This window comes from Rhamphochromis longiceps, linkage group LG5 (genome assembly GCF_057381845.1).
Source record: "Rhamphochromis longiceps isolate RC_006_pf linkage group LG5, R_longiceps_female_GT1.1, whole genome shotgun sequence".
In the NCBI taxonomy this organism is placed as follows: Eukaryota; Metazoa; Chordata; class Actinopteri; order Cichliformes; family Cichlidae; genus Rhamphochromis; species Rhamphochromis longiceps.
The window spans coordinates 9,711,720-9,728,123 of NC_140561.1; the positions used below are offsets into that span (position 1 = coordinate 9,711,720).

The 16,404-nt window shown below is 42.4% G+C and overlaps 1 protein-coding gene across 2 annotated transcripts in view; it reads left to right on the forward strand.

Annotated features, from left to right (window-relative positions):
• Positions 1-500: 500 nt before the first annotated feature.
• pdzrn3b (PDZ domain containing RING finger 3b) overlaps positions 501-16,404 on the forward strand; it is a 119,420-nt gene continuing 103,516 nt past the window's right edge. The window contains exons 1-3 of one of the 2 annotated variants that reach the window (XM_085405669.1): positions 501-1,367; positions 8,145-8,231; positions 10,080-10,187. In XM_085405669.1, the coding sequence (XP_085261795.1) occupies positions 654-1,367; positions 8,145-8,231; positions 10,080-10,187 (909 nt within the window). In that variant the 5' untranslated portion in view covers positions 501-653. The remainder of the gene's footprint in view (positions 1,368-8,144; positions 8,232-10,079; positions 10,188-16,404) is intronic. The other variant, XM_085405670.1, reaches the window with a different exon arrangement.

Sequence of the window (16,404 nt, forward strand, 5' to 3'; positions counted from 1 at the left end):
TTTCATTCTTCTATTTGAAAAGAAATGCGCAAGCTACTTTTTATCCCAGTGGCTGAGTACTCTGTGCGCCGTTAGTAGAGTAGTTACGGCAGAAAACTTTCGGAATGTCGCCTTCACTGACTATCAGAAGTGTAGATTTTAAAAGCTGAAGTCACGCAAACGAAGTGAAGATGCGTTCGAATTTGATGTTTTTCATGCACTGATCACCTGTAACTTGCTCCAAATGTAGAAATAAAGGCTGAATTGTGACGGAATAAAAGAAGTTTGCCGTTTCTCACACTTTGGTTCAGAAATTGTTGCTTTTTCGTGTCATAAACGGCCCTAAAAATTGTCACCTTTTCCTGATTTCACCTTTTCCTTTGCAGTTACAAAAAACATTTTTTTGCGTGCAAAGGAAACGAAATATATCTATTTTTCAGGGTGAAAAACTTCTAACTTCTAACTTTAGAGAGTTCGCGTACGAGGCGCTCCTGAAGGCACCAAAAAGTCTCGGTCAATTAGTAGAGTTTAGACAGTGAGGAGAGCTCGGAGCAAGTAGGTCTCGGCGAACGCTCCACCAATGACCAGCTAAGAGAAAAACGCCCCACTGCTCCTCCGACTTAGATCTGCGGGGGTGGGGAGTCCACAAGTTTGTCTCTGGATTTAGGGAAACCATGGGATTCGAGTTGGACCGCTTCAAGGGGACTGTGGACCCGGATTTCAAATGCAACTTGTGCAATAAAGTCCTGGAGGACCCGCTGACGACTCCGTGCGGTCACGTCTTTTGCTCTGGCTGCGTGCTGCCCTGGGTCGTCCAGCAGAGCAGCTGCCCGGTCAAATGTCAGCGGATCTCCACCAAAGAGCTGAACCACGTCCTGCCTCTAAAGAACCTCATCCTGAAGCTGGAGATTAAATGCGATAACCATACGAGGGGCTGCGATGCCGTGGTGAAGCTGCAGCATCTGGCCGAGCACGCCGAGATGTGCGACTACTCCCCGGCGAAGTGCAGGAACAGAGGATGCAGCGAGGTGCTCAACCTGCGGGACGTGGATGCTCACATGCGGGAGACGTGCGACTACAGACCGGTGGAGGTTTGCGAGAGCGGCTGCGGGCTGATGCTCACCCAAAAGGAGCAGAAATCAAATAGCCACTGCTGCCTGAGAGCCCTGAAGGCGCACAACAGCGCGCTGCAGTGCAGAATGATCATCCTGGATAGGGAGTTCAAGAAGCAGACCATAGAAGCAAACAAGAGGGAGAAGGCTCTCCTGGCACAACTTTCCGCCGTGCACAGCGAGCTGCAGATGACAGCGCTCAAGTATCAGAAGAAATTCACAGAATACAGCGAGAGGATCGACTCCCTCACCAAGACCGTGGCTTTCTCCTGCAAGGTAAGCAGGAAAAGTTTTTGCTCTGAGTGATTCCCAGTAGCTTCTCCCTGCTGTCATCCACAGTGTGACGCCTGGAAAATCTGTGTTCTGTGAGAATAAAATAATTCCACTGCAACTTAAAGTTGATCCTGACATGCACTGCGCATAAGGCAATTGCCTTAAGGCCAACTTTTATAGGCTGTAAAATATCTTCCTCAGCATGTTTTTGTCGGCACTATGGGAGTTCTTAAAATGTTACTTTAACTGGGCCTCCTTGTTGTTTGGGTGGCTGCCTTTTTGTTTAACTTCAACCCAACTGGAAAAGGAAGTCAATGTTGTTGGCGATTCTGCTTTTTTCTTTTTTTCCCCTGGTGTTTCCAGGAGAACTTCGTGCCTTGGCTGCCTGCTTTGAGACATGGATGTCAGCTGTGCCTCTTGGCCAGCTGGCAGTAAATGTGGGGTGGGGGGAGGGCTAAATATTTACTGCAGTTCTGTACACAACAAGAACCAGGTTCCAGTTATAATGCCTCACCCCCTCACAGCATGCTTGTTTGAGGCTTTTTGTCATCGGATGTTCGCCCTTTCCCCCGAGACCATCATAACAAATTAGAATCAGGGCTGCAGCAGAGTTGCTGGCACCAAAGTTGAATGAGCTAGTAAGGGCTTATGAGGTCCCAAAAGGCCTTAAAAACAGTAAAGCTTGATCTGTGCAAGGCCCCTGCGAGGTGGGGGGGCTGAGGAAGAGCTGATGTAAGGATGTTTTATGGTTCAAATTTATAAACCCAGTGGCCCATTATCAACATCATAAAGGATGCAGGAGTTCATAAATCTGGTAATGAATTGAATTAGTGTATGGTGCTTGCACTGCTGCTGGGATTAGCAAATGGGAGTGGTCAGGGTTTTGTTTTAGAGGAGAAATAATTATTAGTAGAAATATGGATGAATGGGATGTGCCTTTAACAAAAAAAAAAAAAAAAAAAAAAAAAAAAAAAAAAAATTACACCCTTTTTATGTCCCAGAAGTTCTTTAATAAATCACCTATCAAAGATTTCACTCTCTTTTCCTCCTCCTGCTTTTGCTGGGTGCTTTCATTTGTTCATTACGGGCTCAGCTCCCAGTAAAATGTGTTCTAGTAGACTGGTAAATTGCGCATCAAAAGCACCGATGCAGGCAAATCGGGAAATCGCTCATGCTGGTATAAAGAAGCTTCCTGGGCCTGTAGCGCAGCAAGTTATCATAGCTCATTTGACAGCGGCATCTCAGTCCTGCCATTGAGCTCTACATTAAGTGTGTTATTGCCATTGTGGCTGTTCTAACGTAAAAACAGAAGGAATAACGTCTGCACTTGAGGCATGCTTTGAACATATGTATGAGATACAGGAATGGTTGAGAACTTTTCTGAGGATGAGATTTAATATCTGTGGGTGATATTGCAACTCGTTAGAAGAGGTTTCTTTATTTCTTTCTATCTCGAAAGGCCTTTCATTGGATCCAGTCAAGCAGTGAACAGGAATGAGGTTCTCTCACAAATGTGAATACGAACTGGGATTAGCTGTTAGAGGCAGTCTGTCCAAAATCTTTGCTCCCTTTTTTTTTTTTTTTTTTTCTCATGATTTCAGTAATCAAGAGCCTAATTACATCAGTGTGTTATTGGTAATTTCCGAAAAGGGATATTTTGACATGCCAAAGCAGCAAAAGCCCAGGTAATGACTTGTCTGATGGACCTACTCCTTTGAAGCCATGCTAGTGAGCCAGCATTCACAATACCACGGACCTGGAACGCGCTAAATGGAGTGCATCCAATGGGAGGTGCATTTCACAATTCAAAAGATCATTGGGGGAAAAAGGTTTTAATGCAGTTTTATGACATGCAGTACTATGCAGAAGTCTCAGGCTACCTGATATTTCTTTATATTTTAGGTTATATTAAAGAAGCCAGACTTTCTTGCAACCTTTGTGGCATTCTTCTTTTTTAAAGCAGTTTTTGGCACTGTCCAGGCTTTGTAAAGTTTTCTTTGGATATTTGTGGTATTTTCACTCGTTTTCAACTCTGCACTTGACCATTTTCAGAGATTTTGAAAGTAGACAAAGGGAGAAGTGGGAAGCCTGTTAAACTAACCAAGCAGCAGCTGAAAATCATGTCCTTAAAAAAATATTAAAAATATAACAAGTCCTGACACGGGACCTGAGAGATGCATCTGGCCCTGCAGTTAACCCATCTGCTGTTCATTGAACCCTCATCAGAAATGGTCTCAGTGGAGGGTGGCATTCTTAAGGAAGGGAAACGGGGACGAAAGACTGAAGTATGCTAAATTACACAACTGAAAAGCTGAAAATCATCTTCTAGGCTGTGGAATTCAGATTTGAAAATTTTGTTTCAAATTATTGAACCAAAAATAAAAGGTCAGGAAAGAGGTATAACAGTGAGTGCCGGTAGTTACCTGTAAAACACGCTGGGGGCTCCGTCATCGTTTGGGCTGCATCTCAGCTGGTGGTGTTGGAGATCTTGTCAAAATTGATGGAATTATGAACTCCAAAAAGTACAGTCAGATTTTGATCAACCATGCAATACCACCTGGAAAACATCTGATTGGCAACAACTTAATTTTTCAGTATGACAGTGTTCCCAAACACATACCTGGATAGAAAAACATACTGTGGAACACTGTCAGTCATGGATTGGCTACCCCAAAGCCCAGACATCAACATTACTGAAGCATCTTGACAGAGAACAGGACAAAAGGCAGCCAACATCCAAAGAAGAGCTCTGAATGTTGTTCAGGGAGCCTGGAGAACTAGTTCAGGGTGTGCTGAAGAATAAAGGTGGTCTTAGCAAATTCGAGTTTTCAAGCTCGTTAGAATTGCGCAAACTCTGTGCTTGCCTTATAAACTGTGTTTTCCTGTATGTTTGCACATGTTTCAATAAATCGCTGCCTCCTATTTCCCAATGTCCTAGCAAACAGAGTGTTGGCTCAAAACCTTTGCTCAGTACTGATCATCAGATCACTACCAAAGGATGAATGCAAGTCCATTGTTACAGCTGACTGGCAACTTACTTTAGTTTAGAGATTCCACCACTCCTCAACTTCAATGTCTTTTAATGCCAAAAACTGGGAGATGAGGAGTAACTGACTGGTATTTAAAAGAAAGATTATTTAATACTAAATGCAAGAAAGACAAATAAAACTGATGGAAAATCAATGAACAAAAAGCTCAGATCTTTACTGTGGTTCATTGCAGGGCTGTTAGAAGTGTTGTCACACTCTCCATAAAAGATTGGATCTGTGTTTTTGAACCAAGATCCCCTTTGGCTGCAGATGACAGCATTAAAGGTTCTTGATCTAATAACAAGTGTCTTTTAAAATCACAAGACATCAAACTGATCGATCCTGCATTGAATTTGATTGGAGTAATTGTGACCTCAAACTGATTAGGCTAATTGTGGACTTTTTTTTTTTTTAAAGCAGGGCTCTGTGAGATAGCTTAACAGAACAAAGGAAGCTATTAGTTATTTCACAAGCGTGGCTATCAATTGAACATGACAGATCACATTAATAAAAGCCATCATGTATTCATTGAAGATGCCCATTTCGTCTAATAAAAATGCATTAGGCTGCTGGTTCCTTTGTGTATATACATTAGCATTGAGTGATAATCCTTGTCATTGATTTGAAATAGACTTCACTACCTCATTAATGGGGTAAACTGCCCTACATTTACAAGGTCACTGAGTTTCTGTCTCTTGACCACATGCCAGTAGTTTATAAATCAATATGTTCCCTTTTTGTTCTGTATTACAGTACCTACACTATAATTAGGTGAACTATATTAAGAGTTAGACAGGGGGAAGGCAGCTTGATGGAGGACAGACTCGGAAAGTGTGACGAGTGCTGAGGTGAAGGCTCACCGTGAGTGTGCCAAGTCACAAGTGAGCAGCAGACTAAAGTTTCACTGCCAGCGTGCCATTTCTTACCTCACCAACAAAGTTTTGTTGTTTTTTTTCTCCCCACGGAGCTTTTGTTTACTTGCTGTAGCGCCCATGTCATTGTGTCTCCACGGTTTTGTTTTGGTGGTGTTTAGCACATCAGTTTTTCTTTTTAGTCTTTAATATAACTCAAGCACACCTGATGTTTTTAGTAAATTTGCAACCTCATCCTGAAGACGTTTACTTCATTTTTGGGGGGTTGGATCATTGTTAGAGTGTTTGCAGATGTGGTGAGAGGGGAAGGGGGGGGGGGGAGAAAAGCTTCATAATTGTTCATTTTAATGGTTCTTGTGGATGAAATTTGAAGACTAGTTTGTTTTGAGGCCTGTGACACATTCAGCATAAGTGAAGAGGATGGAAAAGCCAATTGCTTTGTACCTTTTTTTCATTTGTCATATTAATTCCACTTTGTCTCAACAAGCATAATGCCCAACTGTCTTCTTGTTGACAGCGACGGCTGTAGTTCACTATAATTCGGAAGCATGTGCCACTAATGCTGTCGTGACAGAAGCGCACATTCCTGCAGGGCCAGACTTGCACATGCTGGTGTTTTTAGGCTATATGGCAGTCAGGATGCTGTACATGCCAGTAATATCTGCTTTATATTTAGTCTCAGTGTTTCGCAGAATACTGGAGCGGCAGCTGAAATTATGTTACCTCATAGCTCCCCTCTAAGTCCTCCTTAAAAAAACAGATTAAGGGCTGACTCTGCGAGTTTCCCAGAGGTTTTCATGTCATGTAGCTTCTGAGTCAAGAGGCCCGCTGGTGTATTCATTTACATAGGACAACGGTTCGTGAGAGAGCGGTTCTCTTCTTTGACCTGGTCATCATTTCAGGCTGGGTGTGCTGGCTAAGCCCTGGAGAATGGTGAAATTTGAAGAAGCTAAAGTAACTTGTTACATTACAAGATTCCGGCCATTAGAAACTACATACCAGCTGTTATGTTGTAGCGAAAAATTTGTACCATCCTGTGCTCATTTATATTGTCCAGAAGGTGTGTAACCCACTGTAAATTTACCCGAGTTTGTCCACTTTAGCTCACTGCATAACAGGTTGATATAGGCAGCAGTTTGTCCACCACCTAACTAGAAAGAAACTCGCTTTTGCTAGTTTTGCAGTTCTGAACTGTAGCACCAGCATCTTAGTCCTCCTCAGCAGCGACGTCGTGGAGCTGTGCTTAGCTTGCAGGTACTTCTTCAACAAGAGGAATTGAGCTTTGTAGCAGCTGACAGACTCTTATTATCACCCTGGGTCAGGACAATGCGAATGCTCCAACTGTGTAACTGCAAATCTCTTTGTCATCTCACTAAATGACCTTCACATGCTGACCGGCTCAATGGCCAGATTCCACTCTGCACAACAAAAGGAGCAGGGAAATGTTGGAACACTTCAATAGCAACCAGTTCCTTCATTGGAATAAAATAACAGTATTTGAATTACAAAGCTGACCTTTTGACTTTAAAGTTACAACGAACAAGTAATCTATATACATGGATGCTGTAGTTCATATGTTACACCAACACTGGCTAGCACTGGATTGGCATTTTTTTAAAAAATGGTTGTGGGCCTGAGACTGAAGTTGTCTGTTTTTAGTTATGCACAACTGTTACTTGTAATCAAATCATTTATGATAAGTAATTCAGAGTTAACTTGAATAATGACTAGCTTAATTTGTAAACGGACTGGTACTTGTGAAGTGCTTCTACTCTAGCTGAGCACTCAAAGCATTTTCTAGTACAAGTCTTTATTCACTCATTCACACATATACATACACATAAGTGCTTTGCCTGAAGCCATGTCCACACTAATACGTTTTCATTTGAAAACGCATCTTTTTCTCTCCGGTTTGGCCTTCCGTCCACACTGAGACAGCGTTTTCGGTCAAGGAAAACGCAGCGTTTTCAAACGCTCTCCAAAGCAGATACATTTGAAAACGCCGTTTTGGCGTTGCAGTGACAGTGAACCCGGAGCCTTTTCGAAAACGATGACACGTTTTAGTCATGTGATGCAGTCATGTGACCAATTAAACAAAGATACCGGAGGGCTAGTGTGGATGTAGCCTAAGATTCATGCAGACACTCACACTTTGATGGCACATTGGGGGCAGCTTGAGGTTCAGGGTACTTTGACATGCAGATTGATGGACATGCATATTCCAGCAGCTGTGGCAGACTATGTAAAATTACAGAGCGAGGTTGGTGAGTCATTAACACCAGCACACAAATGGTGCGCTGGGAGCTTCATGGTGTAATGTGTTGATAGCCCGGTTCTTTTGGTCATGTGCTGAACTTTTTACACGTAAGATTTCCTTTAATAGTTACACAGCAGAAGCAGTACCATAATATACAAAGATGTCTAACCAAAAGATTCAAGGAACTGCTGAAAAGATCTGGCTACTAAGCTAACAGTGTTTGTTTGCTTTCTGCTATGTAGTGAGTATTTGGCCATTTTGAGCAGCAAGTGATATTTTCTTTTGAAGAAACCATGTTTGGCTGGATGTTAATGACAAACACGGCATGAAGAGAGTTTATTGACAATAGAGCAGTCAATAGTTTCTTATTTTGTTGTTGGGCTACCACAGAGAATTAGGAACATCTGTTTGCTTGCAGCAGTTGTAGCTGGTGAATACAACCTGAAAGTTAGACAGATGCTATCAAAATATGAGTACAATATAGCCCCTGTGTTTTGAAAGTTTCACTCTTTGAATTTAAAAGAATAAAAAGATTAATTAAGATTAATATTGAGTTGTTGTCTATGTTGAATAACTTCCTGCCATCTCTTTGCTCACGTGTGTCTCTCCTGTCTGTTTGTAGGAAGGCGAGACTAAAAGCGTGACCGTTGTCCTTCTTCGTGAGGGCGGCTCTCTGGGTTTTAACATCATAGGAGGAAGGCCATGCGTGGTAGGTTGAAAGCTGAGCAACTTGGAGGTTCCGTCTCCCCCACCCCCTCCCCGGTGATCAGCCAAGTGTCAAATGGCAAATAGTGGAAGTACCACAAGCCTCCTCTGTGCTGACTGCCGCAACTTAGACAGTCGTGCATGTTTTTTTTTTTTTGACTGTGGATAGATGGACCGCATCTATCAAGTTTTATTGTGTTTATATATTGGTCTGGTTTAGCGGATTTGGCATTACAGATTAAAAAAAACTATAATTACTTTTATGGGAGTTAAATCTGGGATTATGGCTTCCACCACAGTTGTTTTGTCTCTAATTGAGGGGATTTTGGTGGTGAGGTAAACACAGAGGAGAGGAAAGGGTCTTTTAAACCCAGACTGAACTTTTCTCAGCCGCTTTCTGCCTCGAGGCCCCTGAAGTTAAAGTCATTAATGATGCCACGCGCTCTGCCGAGTGAAGGGTTGGAAAATATCTCAACACTGGCATCTCCCATACACGGAGCTTCTTTCTGCAGCCGAGGTCTTATTGAAACGCCGTATCTGTTTCACTTCCACTGTTGCAGACTTGGTTTTCCACAGCCACAGTGACGCACTTTTCAGCAGTGACATAGATTATCGCAGTAAAACTTTTTATAGCAGGAAGCTATAAAAAGATCGACATTTAACCGTAGATTTGCTCGTGGAGTTGCTGTGACAGAGCCATGCATCAAACTTGTACGACAGCGGAGATAATACTTGGCTTTTGCTTTCCTAGTGAGCCTCAAATCATCAGGTGGTGTAAGAAGCTACTCATTAGAATTGGAAGTGGCTAATATCCTAGCAGCCTTTGAAATGTGTGTTTCATGTGGCTGTTATACTGGTATGGCATGGTGAGCGCAATCAACTGCCAGGATTTGTGGTCTCCTAGATGAGCTTGTTTGTCTGCAGCTCATGTGATAGCGGTGAGGCAAAGTAGTAGTAGGCATGTTGTGGAACTTGCAGCAAAAGCACTGCAGTGTTAACACTGTACACGATGTCCCTGAAAGAGGAAGCAGACCAGAAATTATTAATTAGCATCTGTTCTGTAACTTCTGGGGTTTCTTTAAGTACCTAGTAAAATGTAGTTGTGTCACAGAGCCCAGCAGGAGTGTGGTACACATTTACATGTGGTTTTAAAGAGAGTACTAACATAGCTGTTAACCCAGACTTAGCTCTGACTCTGGGGTCACGGCCACAGAGTCGGATGTAGGCTACTTCATGCCCCTACAGCATGTCCGCGTGTCAACATTTAGGCCCTTCTGTAGACCAGGGTCAACCCTTTAAGGCCTGGGAAGCATGTGAAGTTAAAGCTTATCCCTAAGTCCACACTCAAGGGTAGGGTTAAAAGGGCATTTCACAGAAATTGCAAAAAGCCATATTTTTTCACTTAGTCTTGTTGCTGTTGAGCCTTCCAGATATTTTTGTTTTCTGTGTGCCCTGATTTGAGATATCTGCCTGGAAATTACTGCTGCCAGTAAAAGAAACTGCTGGCAGTAAAATTTTGTGGATTCACTGGAAATCTCCCTTAAATCTCAAGGCCAAACTAAATGTTGTTTGTGTCATTTATAGGGGTGGCAGCAATAGTTTGCTTGGGATTTTTTTTTTTCTTTGTTATTTGGGTGAACTAAACCTTCAACTTTGTAGGCTTGCAAAGCGTTGTACAGACGCTCATGTGGTTTTGCCCACAACAACCAAACCCAGTGTTTCCAGTGTTTTTTAAAAGTACTTTTATTGCGCGATTTATTGAGACTTCTATAGGCTTTCCTTTCCTTAACGAGCCCTGTGAGCGCTGTGCTTCCATTAATCCGCTGAACATGCCTGCAATTTATTCCCGCAGGACGACAACGACAGCACTTCGAATGAAGGAATCTTTGTGTCCAAGATCGTGGAGAAAGGTCCAGCAGACAAAGAGGGAGGCCTTCAGATCCACGACAGAATAATAGAGGTATGTGTGTCCTCCTCTGTAATGCTTCATGTAAATGGGAGGGGGGGGGGGAACTACTGATGTAATGACTGTCTGCACCATAAAGAGGGAGAAACACCAAAGAATCACTCCATCTTTGTGTATGTTTGAGCTCTGAGCTCAAGCTGAACGCAATGCGTGACGTATGGAACCTGAATTAGCATTTTGGCCTTTTGTTGGCGCTCCCGAAAGTCAATCCTGCAGACGGTGAACGTCTCTGATACGATTCTACCAGTCGACATTGGCGATGTCAAGTAGGGCATCATTGCAGATAGGCCGAGATAAACCTGAGGCGAGGCTGTCTGTCTTTACTGTTGCTGGCTGATAGCGAGGGAGAGGAAAAGATGTCTTTTACTTCTCTCGTCCCAGCAAATAAATCCCTTTCGACAGAGCAGCCATGAAGCGTCCCCCTTTCGTCTCTAAACAGAACTTGATGTGGAAAGGCCAGCTCACCCTGAGGTCAACTTGAGGGATCCATTGAAAAACTCAGCATCACAAAGGTTGCTTTTATAGAATGGTTGTCAACCAGAATCGCTCACAACGGCTGCTTTGAAATGAGTCGTTTATGTCAATTGCAAGTGTGTATTACCGCCGGCCGCAAGATGACAAATATGGCTTGTCGCTGGCTTTATTGTTAAACCTCAGTGAAATTGCCCCCGGAGCATTTTTGACCAGCTCATTGCTCACAGAGACGCTTGTGGAAAGTGTTTACACACACGAAAAAAAGAAGACTCCCAACATCTGGACTCCGCTGATCGCTCTATCCTGTCATTTATGCAGTCGAATGCTAACTACTTGCAAAAAAAATGCCACAAGTCCTCTGGAGAAAGCCTCACGCTGTTGTTCCAAATAATATGGTTGTAAATCTGGCGACGTCGTGACTGAGAGGTTATGATGTGCTTGTCTTTGGTTTAGACCTCCTGAGCTAACACAGTCAAGTGTCTTGGTGCTCTCTGCAACTTAAGACCTCATAACGAGGGCCGGTTGAACCAAAAAAGCCACTCAGAGATCAGCGACTCGAGACCTAAAGGGACTTGCCGTGGGCTGCTAGCTGATGTGTGGGGAGATTAGCTCATATGTCACACGAACGTGTACAAGTGTGTGTCTTTGCGAGCATCTGCCCTGCTTGGCTTTATGAGTTTGCGTGCACATGTTTGCCTGGGCGCGTGTAAGCACAGGATGCATGCGTTAATGGGCCAGATGTCGCTGTATTTGGTTACTTGAGAAGGTGTATCTATGGGGTTTAATGCTGTGATAGCCAATCCGGAGCGGAGAGGACGGAATTTGCTATAGGATAATGCTTCCCTCGTGTTTTTCATATTGTTTTCGCGCTATTGTAGGTGAAGCCACAGAATCTCTCCAGTGCAGGAAAGGCCTAAGGAGGTAGCACAGGTTCCTATAAAGTAACCTTTTCTTGACGAGAAGTGAGGGATTGCCATACAATACCCAGCAAATAAATCATCAGATTTAATAGACCGTTAAAGGCCGATACTTCACATTTACGCCATTCATCGGAAGGGAAACCTGAGAGCGAGGCAGCTTATATTTCCAAGGCTGCTTTTTTTTTTTTTTTTTTTTTTGGTTGACTGGTTGAAGCAAGAAAGTACAATGTCACGGATTCCTGGACCACAATAAGAAATGTGACATCAAAACACAATTTGCTGTTGCACAGCTTTTATTCTGGACCTGAGGTGACTGGGTCTGTGAACTTTGTTTGTTCGCTGTCAAGAATCAAAGACGATGAAGCCCAAGTGCCTGAAGGCAGTTTCACGGTGTTTGGTAGAAACCAAGCAGCCTGTAACTGTGTCCTGTTTAGCATCCTGTGATGTATGCTGGAATTGCAGGAACAGTCAAACCTGGTTTATCTCATGTTTTACCAGAGATTGTTTTTCATGCACATAAAATATGATATCCGTGACTGCTGTGTTATCCTTTTTTGTAGTAGTAGTAGTAGTGGAAATCATGCTTGCTTAAGACCTTTGTTTAATTTTATCTGTGCTGCTTTTCAGTATGTTTGCAGGATGTGTAAATATCAGGCAGGGTGTGAGGTTTCCTTTTCTGATTAGGCCCACAGCTAATCATCGGCGCTCAATTTTTACGAGTAATTTTCCAGTTTATCTTTTTAATCCTCCTGCCTGCCCGAACGTTCCCCGAGGCCAAGGTGATATCTTCAGATTGGTTTTTAAATCCATGTTCTTACTTCTGAAATTAGCTCGTTTTTCTTAGACAAGTAGATGGAAAAGTGAAAAGCAGACGACAAACTAACAATCTTTTTTTTGACTGAAGTGGTCCAAGGATAACTTTGCATCAAAGCACGTTTTGATGCATGACGATGGCAACGGAACAACAATAAGAATGAGTCTGTCTATCGTTCTGCTGTGTATTTGTAATTGAATAGAATCAAGTTGGCAGTGAGACGCAATCTGTTTGTGTTAACACGGTAACTAACTGTGATAAACTGGTAAAAGCTGCCTGTTGCCATCTGATGGAAACCTGTTGCTGTGCCCACATACAGAAATTGACATTAACTTTTTCATTCACAGTCCAAGCAGCCCCTCATAGATTTGAAATGGAATAAGAGAGAAGAGGATGGCTACATGTCTGCAAAACGATGACGCTCAACAACATTACTTTTACAGAGGAATGTAACAAGAATCTGACTCAGATTGATTGCAAACCGTCACCAATCTGTCTGAGAGCGATTGCACTTACTCTGAGTTGGGATGTGTTGTTTAGAGGCAGGTTGGCTCTCAGTCGGCGAGAGCAGCAAAAAGCAAATTAGCCCAGTCACCAGGCAACCGCTAATTTATTTCAAAAGGAGGCTGCCGTCCTATTTTTTACTCTAATTGGCTGAGCCTTAAGAATATAAGTCTCACATTTGCTTTCCTTTTAATTCTGCCATCGGTCTTTTTAACTGCTTGATGCTCTGCTGTGTTCATCAACAAACCAACACTCTCATGTGTTGTTTGCGAGTCTGATAAGCTACTTGCAAAACAAAGTACTGGAGTTTGAATATCAAAACTCTGGGCTATAAGAGGTTCTAAAAAGCCTCAGTCATTCTCAGTGGGTTGTAACTATAAACGATTTTTCATAATGCACCTTTGCACATTTCCTCTGCCCTAAGAGGGGAAAAAATATTGATTAATACAGCTTTAATAAGAAATAATTAATAAATGTGGAATCCTTTATTTTTAGCATCAGTGCCCTCATTTTCCATTATAGTGGAAATGGGGGGAAAAAAATAGCTTTTTGGGGTTTTTTTTGGTTTTTTTTATCCTAACTCATGAAATCTGATTTGCAAGCCTATAGATGGGATCGTTTTGACAGCCCTTCAAAATCCTGCCATGGGGGCTCAACTGCTCTGTAAAGGACCAATCACATTACGGAGCAGTGAAATGCTCGTGCACCTGTGGAGACAGCGCTGTCATCAGCCCCGCTGTTTTTCTCTACCTGTAGTAGAAGTGTTAGTTCCAGTAAATCTATATGGATGTAACATGTACCTGATGATTCGTGGCTTGTCCTGCTATAACAGGCTCTTAGCGGGGGAGTGCGACAGCAGATGGCTGTCCTCTAACCGAGCTGCAGGCTGGTATGAATCAGCACACGAGTACCTTCTTGTTCAGACACTTCTTTTTTTTTTTTTTCTTTTTTAAAAAAAAAAACAACCTTGAGTTGTGTTTGCTTTGGCTCACCTCTCTGCAAGCTGCAGAATCTTAGCACTCTGGTCAGGATCTGCTGGGATTGTGCCAGGATTTGATAAATAAGTTCTGATTGAACCTCGCACTGGTACCCGACTTCCCTAATCATGTCTTCGGGCATGAGTTGACTTTTTAGATCTGATTAAGAATGTTTTTCTCGTGTAAATGTAATCCCAGCATTTTGTCTTCAGCCTCACTTCACACAGATAAAGAGCCTCTTGCTGCTGTGCGTTTTCCTACATAAATGAACTTCCACTCTCTTCAAGCCTCTTTGCTATTCAACGTGACTAAGCCAGTGTCACAATCCCAGGATGGCTGCCCCTGAGCTCTCAGGGTGAACGGGATGTTTTCTGTGTAGGCTCCAAAGTGTGAAGCTAGGAAGAGAACGGAGACGCCTGGGCTGCTGTTGTAAATGTCACCTTGTAAAACCTCAGCAAGGCTTTTTTTGTTTGTTTGTTTAGGTCAGAAGTTGAACAGAAACAGTTACTTTAAAATAAACAGACACTAGGATAGGGTTGTTCGATATAACGATATATATCGGATGCCGTGTAACTCCGTGTAATAAATACTCACAAAGAAAACGGCGGCCGTTACAACTTATGTCTAAAAATGTATTGTTTCATGCATCGGTTAAAACACTCGACTCCAGGTAAAGGACGCGCAGCTGGAAACACTTCCCGCAAGTAGAGCTGCACGAGATTCACAGAATTTACAGAAAATGTTACATTTTTGTGATTTATATCGTTATCGGGACGATAGAATTCTTATATCGGGATATGAGATTTTGGTCATATCGCACAGCCCTACACTAGGACATATCCGCCTCTACGTGTTACGCCTGTTGTGTTTTTGATCAGAGCAGTGGCTAGCCTGCAGGAATGTGTCCCAGCTAACACAATATTTATATGAATGTGTAACAATGTGTAAACTTGAGCACTAGTCCTAAAACACCCGTATCATATTTATTATGTTCAACACAAGCTTATGTTACTTCAGGTTGGAATAATCGATGGGCTTTGGCCTTGGAGCTGAAGTTAACTGCATCGTAGATGCTACAGCTTGAAGAATTAATTTCAGTTCAATATTTAGAATATAGAACTGTAGTGCTTATTAAGGCAGCACATCTGCAGCTTCTTACTTGGTACTAGCTGCAGGGCTCAAAGGTCTCCTACACTTTGCCAGAATTCTGGCACTGGGTTGTATAATATATGACTGTAGATCATTATTTCTATGGTAAATCTTGGTTATGTTTTTTTAACTTTCCCACAGCTATGCTATGGCTGTTTGTCTATGTATAAAAACAGGAAGTCTTTATTTTGTGAAAATTATAAAGTCCTGTTTAAAACAAATAAAAATAACATTAAAAAAGACCAGAAGAGAGAGTGGAGGTGGACGGATGGAGAAGTCATAAACTGGCGGCTAATTACTGTAGTCTTAGTAACAGATTAATAAAACATTAGAGTGTCACTCACTAGAAAATAAACACAATATGATCCAAAAGGCACCAGAATCTCAAAGCAAAGCTTCTACACATTCATATAAATATTGTGTTAGCTGGAGAGGAACAGCTAACACAATATTAGTCTGATGCTTAGGTCTAACGATCAAAACATCCACACCTCCAGCTCCCACACCTTTACACCAACATTACTGTCATCATATATGATGAACTTGTAATCTTGTTGCCGTTGTTAATGGTTGTTTCCAAAATGGGTCCAGTTCTGTGACAAATTGCAGTCAGTTTCTGTCTTCAAAGTGATTTTGGTGTGTCGGGACGGCGATAAGGATTGAGTCGGTCCGTTACAAGTTTGCAGCTGAATGAGCTCAAGTTAGCAATTACGTTGTTTGTGCAGCAAAAATTGATAATCTGTTTACTGTCTACATACATAAAATACAAACTCACTTAACTGCTTACATTCAGAGTCCATCCATATTTAAAAAATAAAAATAAATTCTTAATAAAGAAATGGTGACAACCACAATTTAACTGCTAAATTACAGACGCTCTTAGCAACCTGGGTTTTCGATAGCAACCCAAACAGTTTGCAACCTGTGGAGCGTAGTCCCCTATTGCAAGAAGACACGTCACAGATGAGTTGCGCTCGTTATTGCAGACTGTCTCTTTGCCAACGCGTTCCACTCAATCTGTCTGTGGTTATAAATTAGTCAGCGATTATTTGCAAACCTTCACCAGAGTGATTACAGTCAGTCAGGTCAGACCGTGACTGTTTGGACCAGCCCAGTCACCTTGCAATCGAACGTGGTTGCCCACATGGTGATGATGTCGCACGCTTAATCTCTGGGCAACCATAACTACTTGCAGTCTGTCACCGAATGTGAAAAAATTCAGTTCAGTTTACTTTCCTATTATCACTCAAGAGTAACCGAGCGATTAGGTTGAAGGTGGAGCAGGATCATTTATCTTATAGTCTCGAGACCAAGTAGGCCATGACCCAGTAGGGGTTTGTTAGATTAGAAGTCTCGTTGATAGCTTACTAATT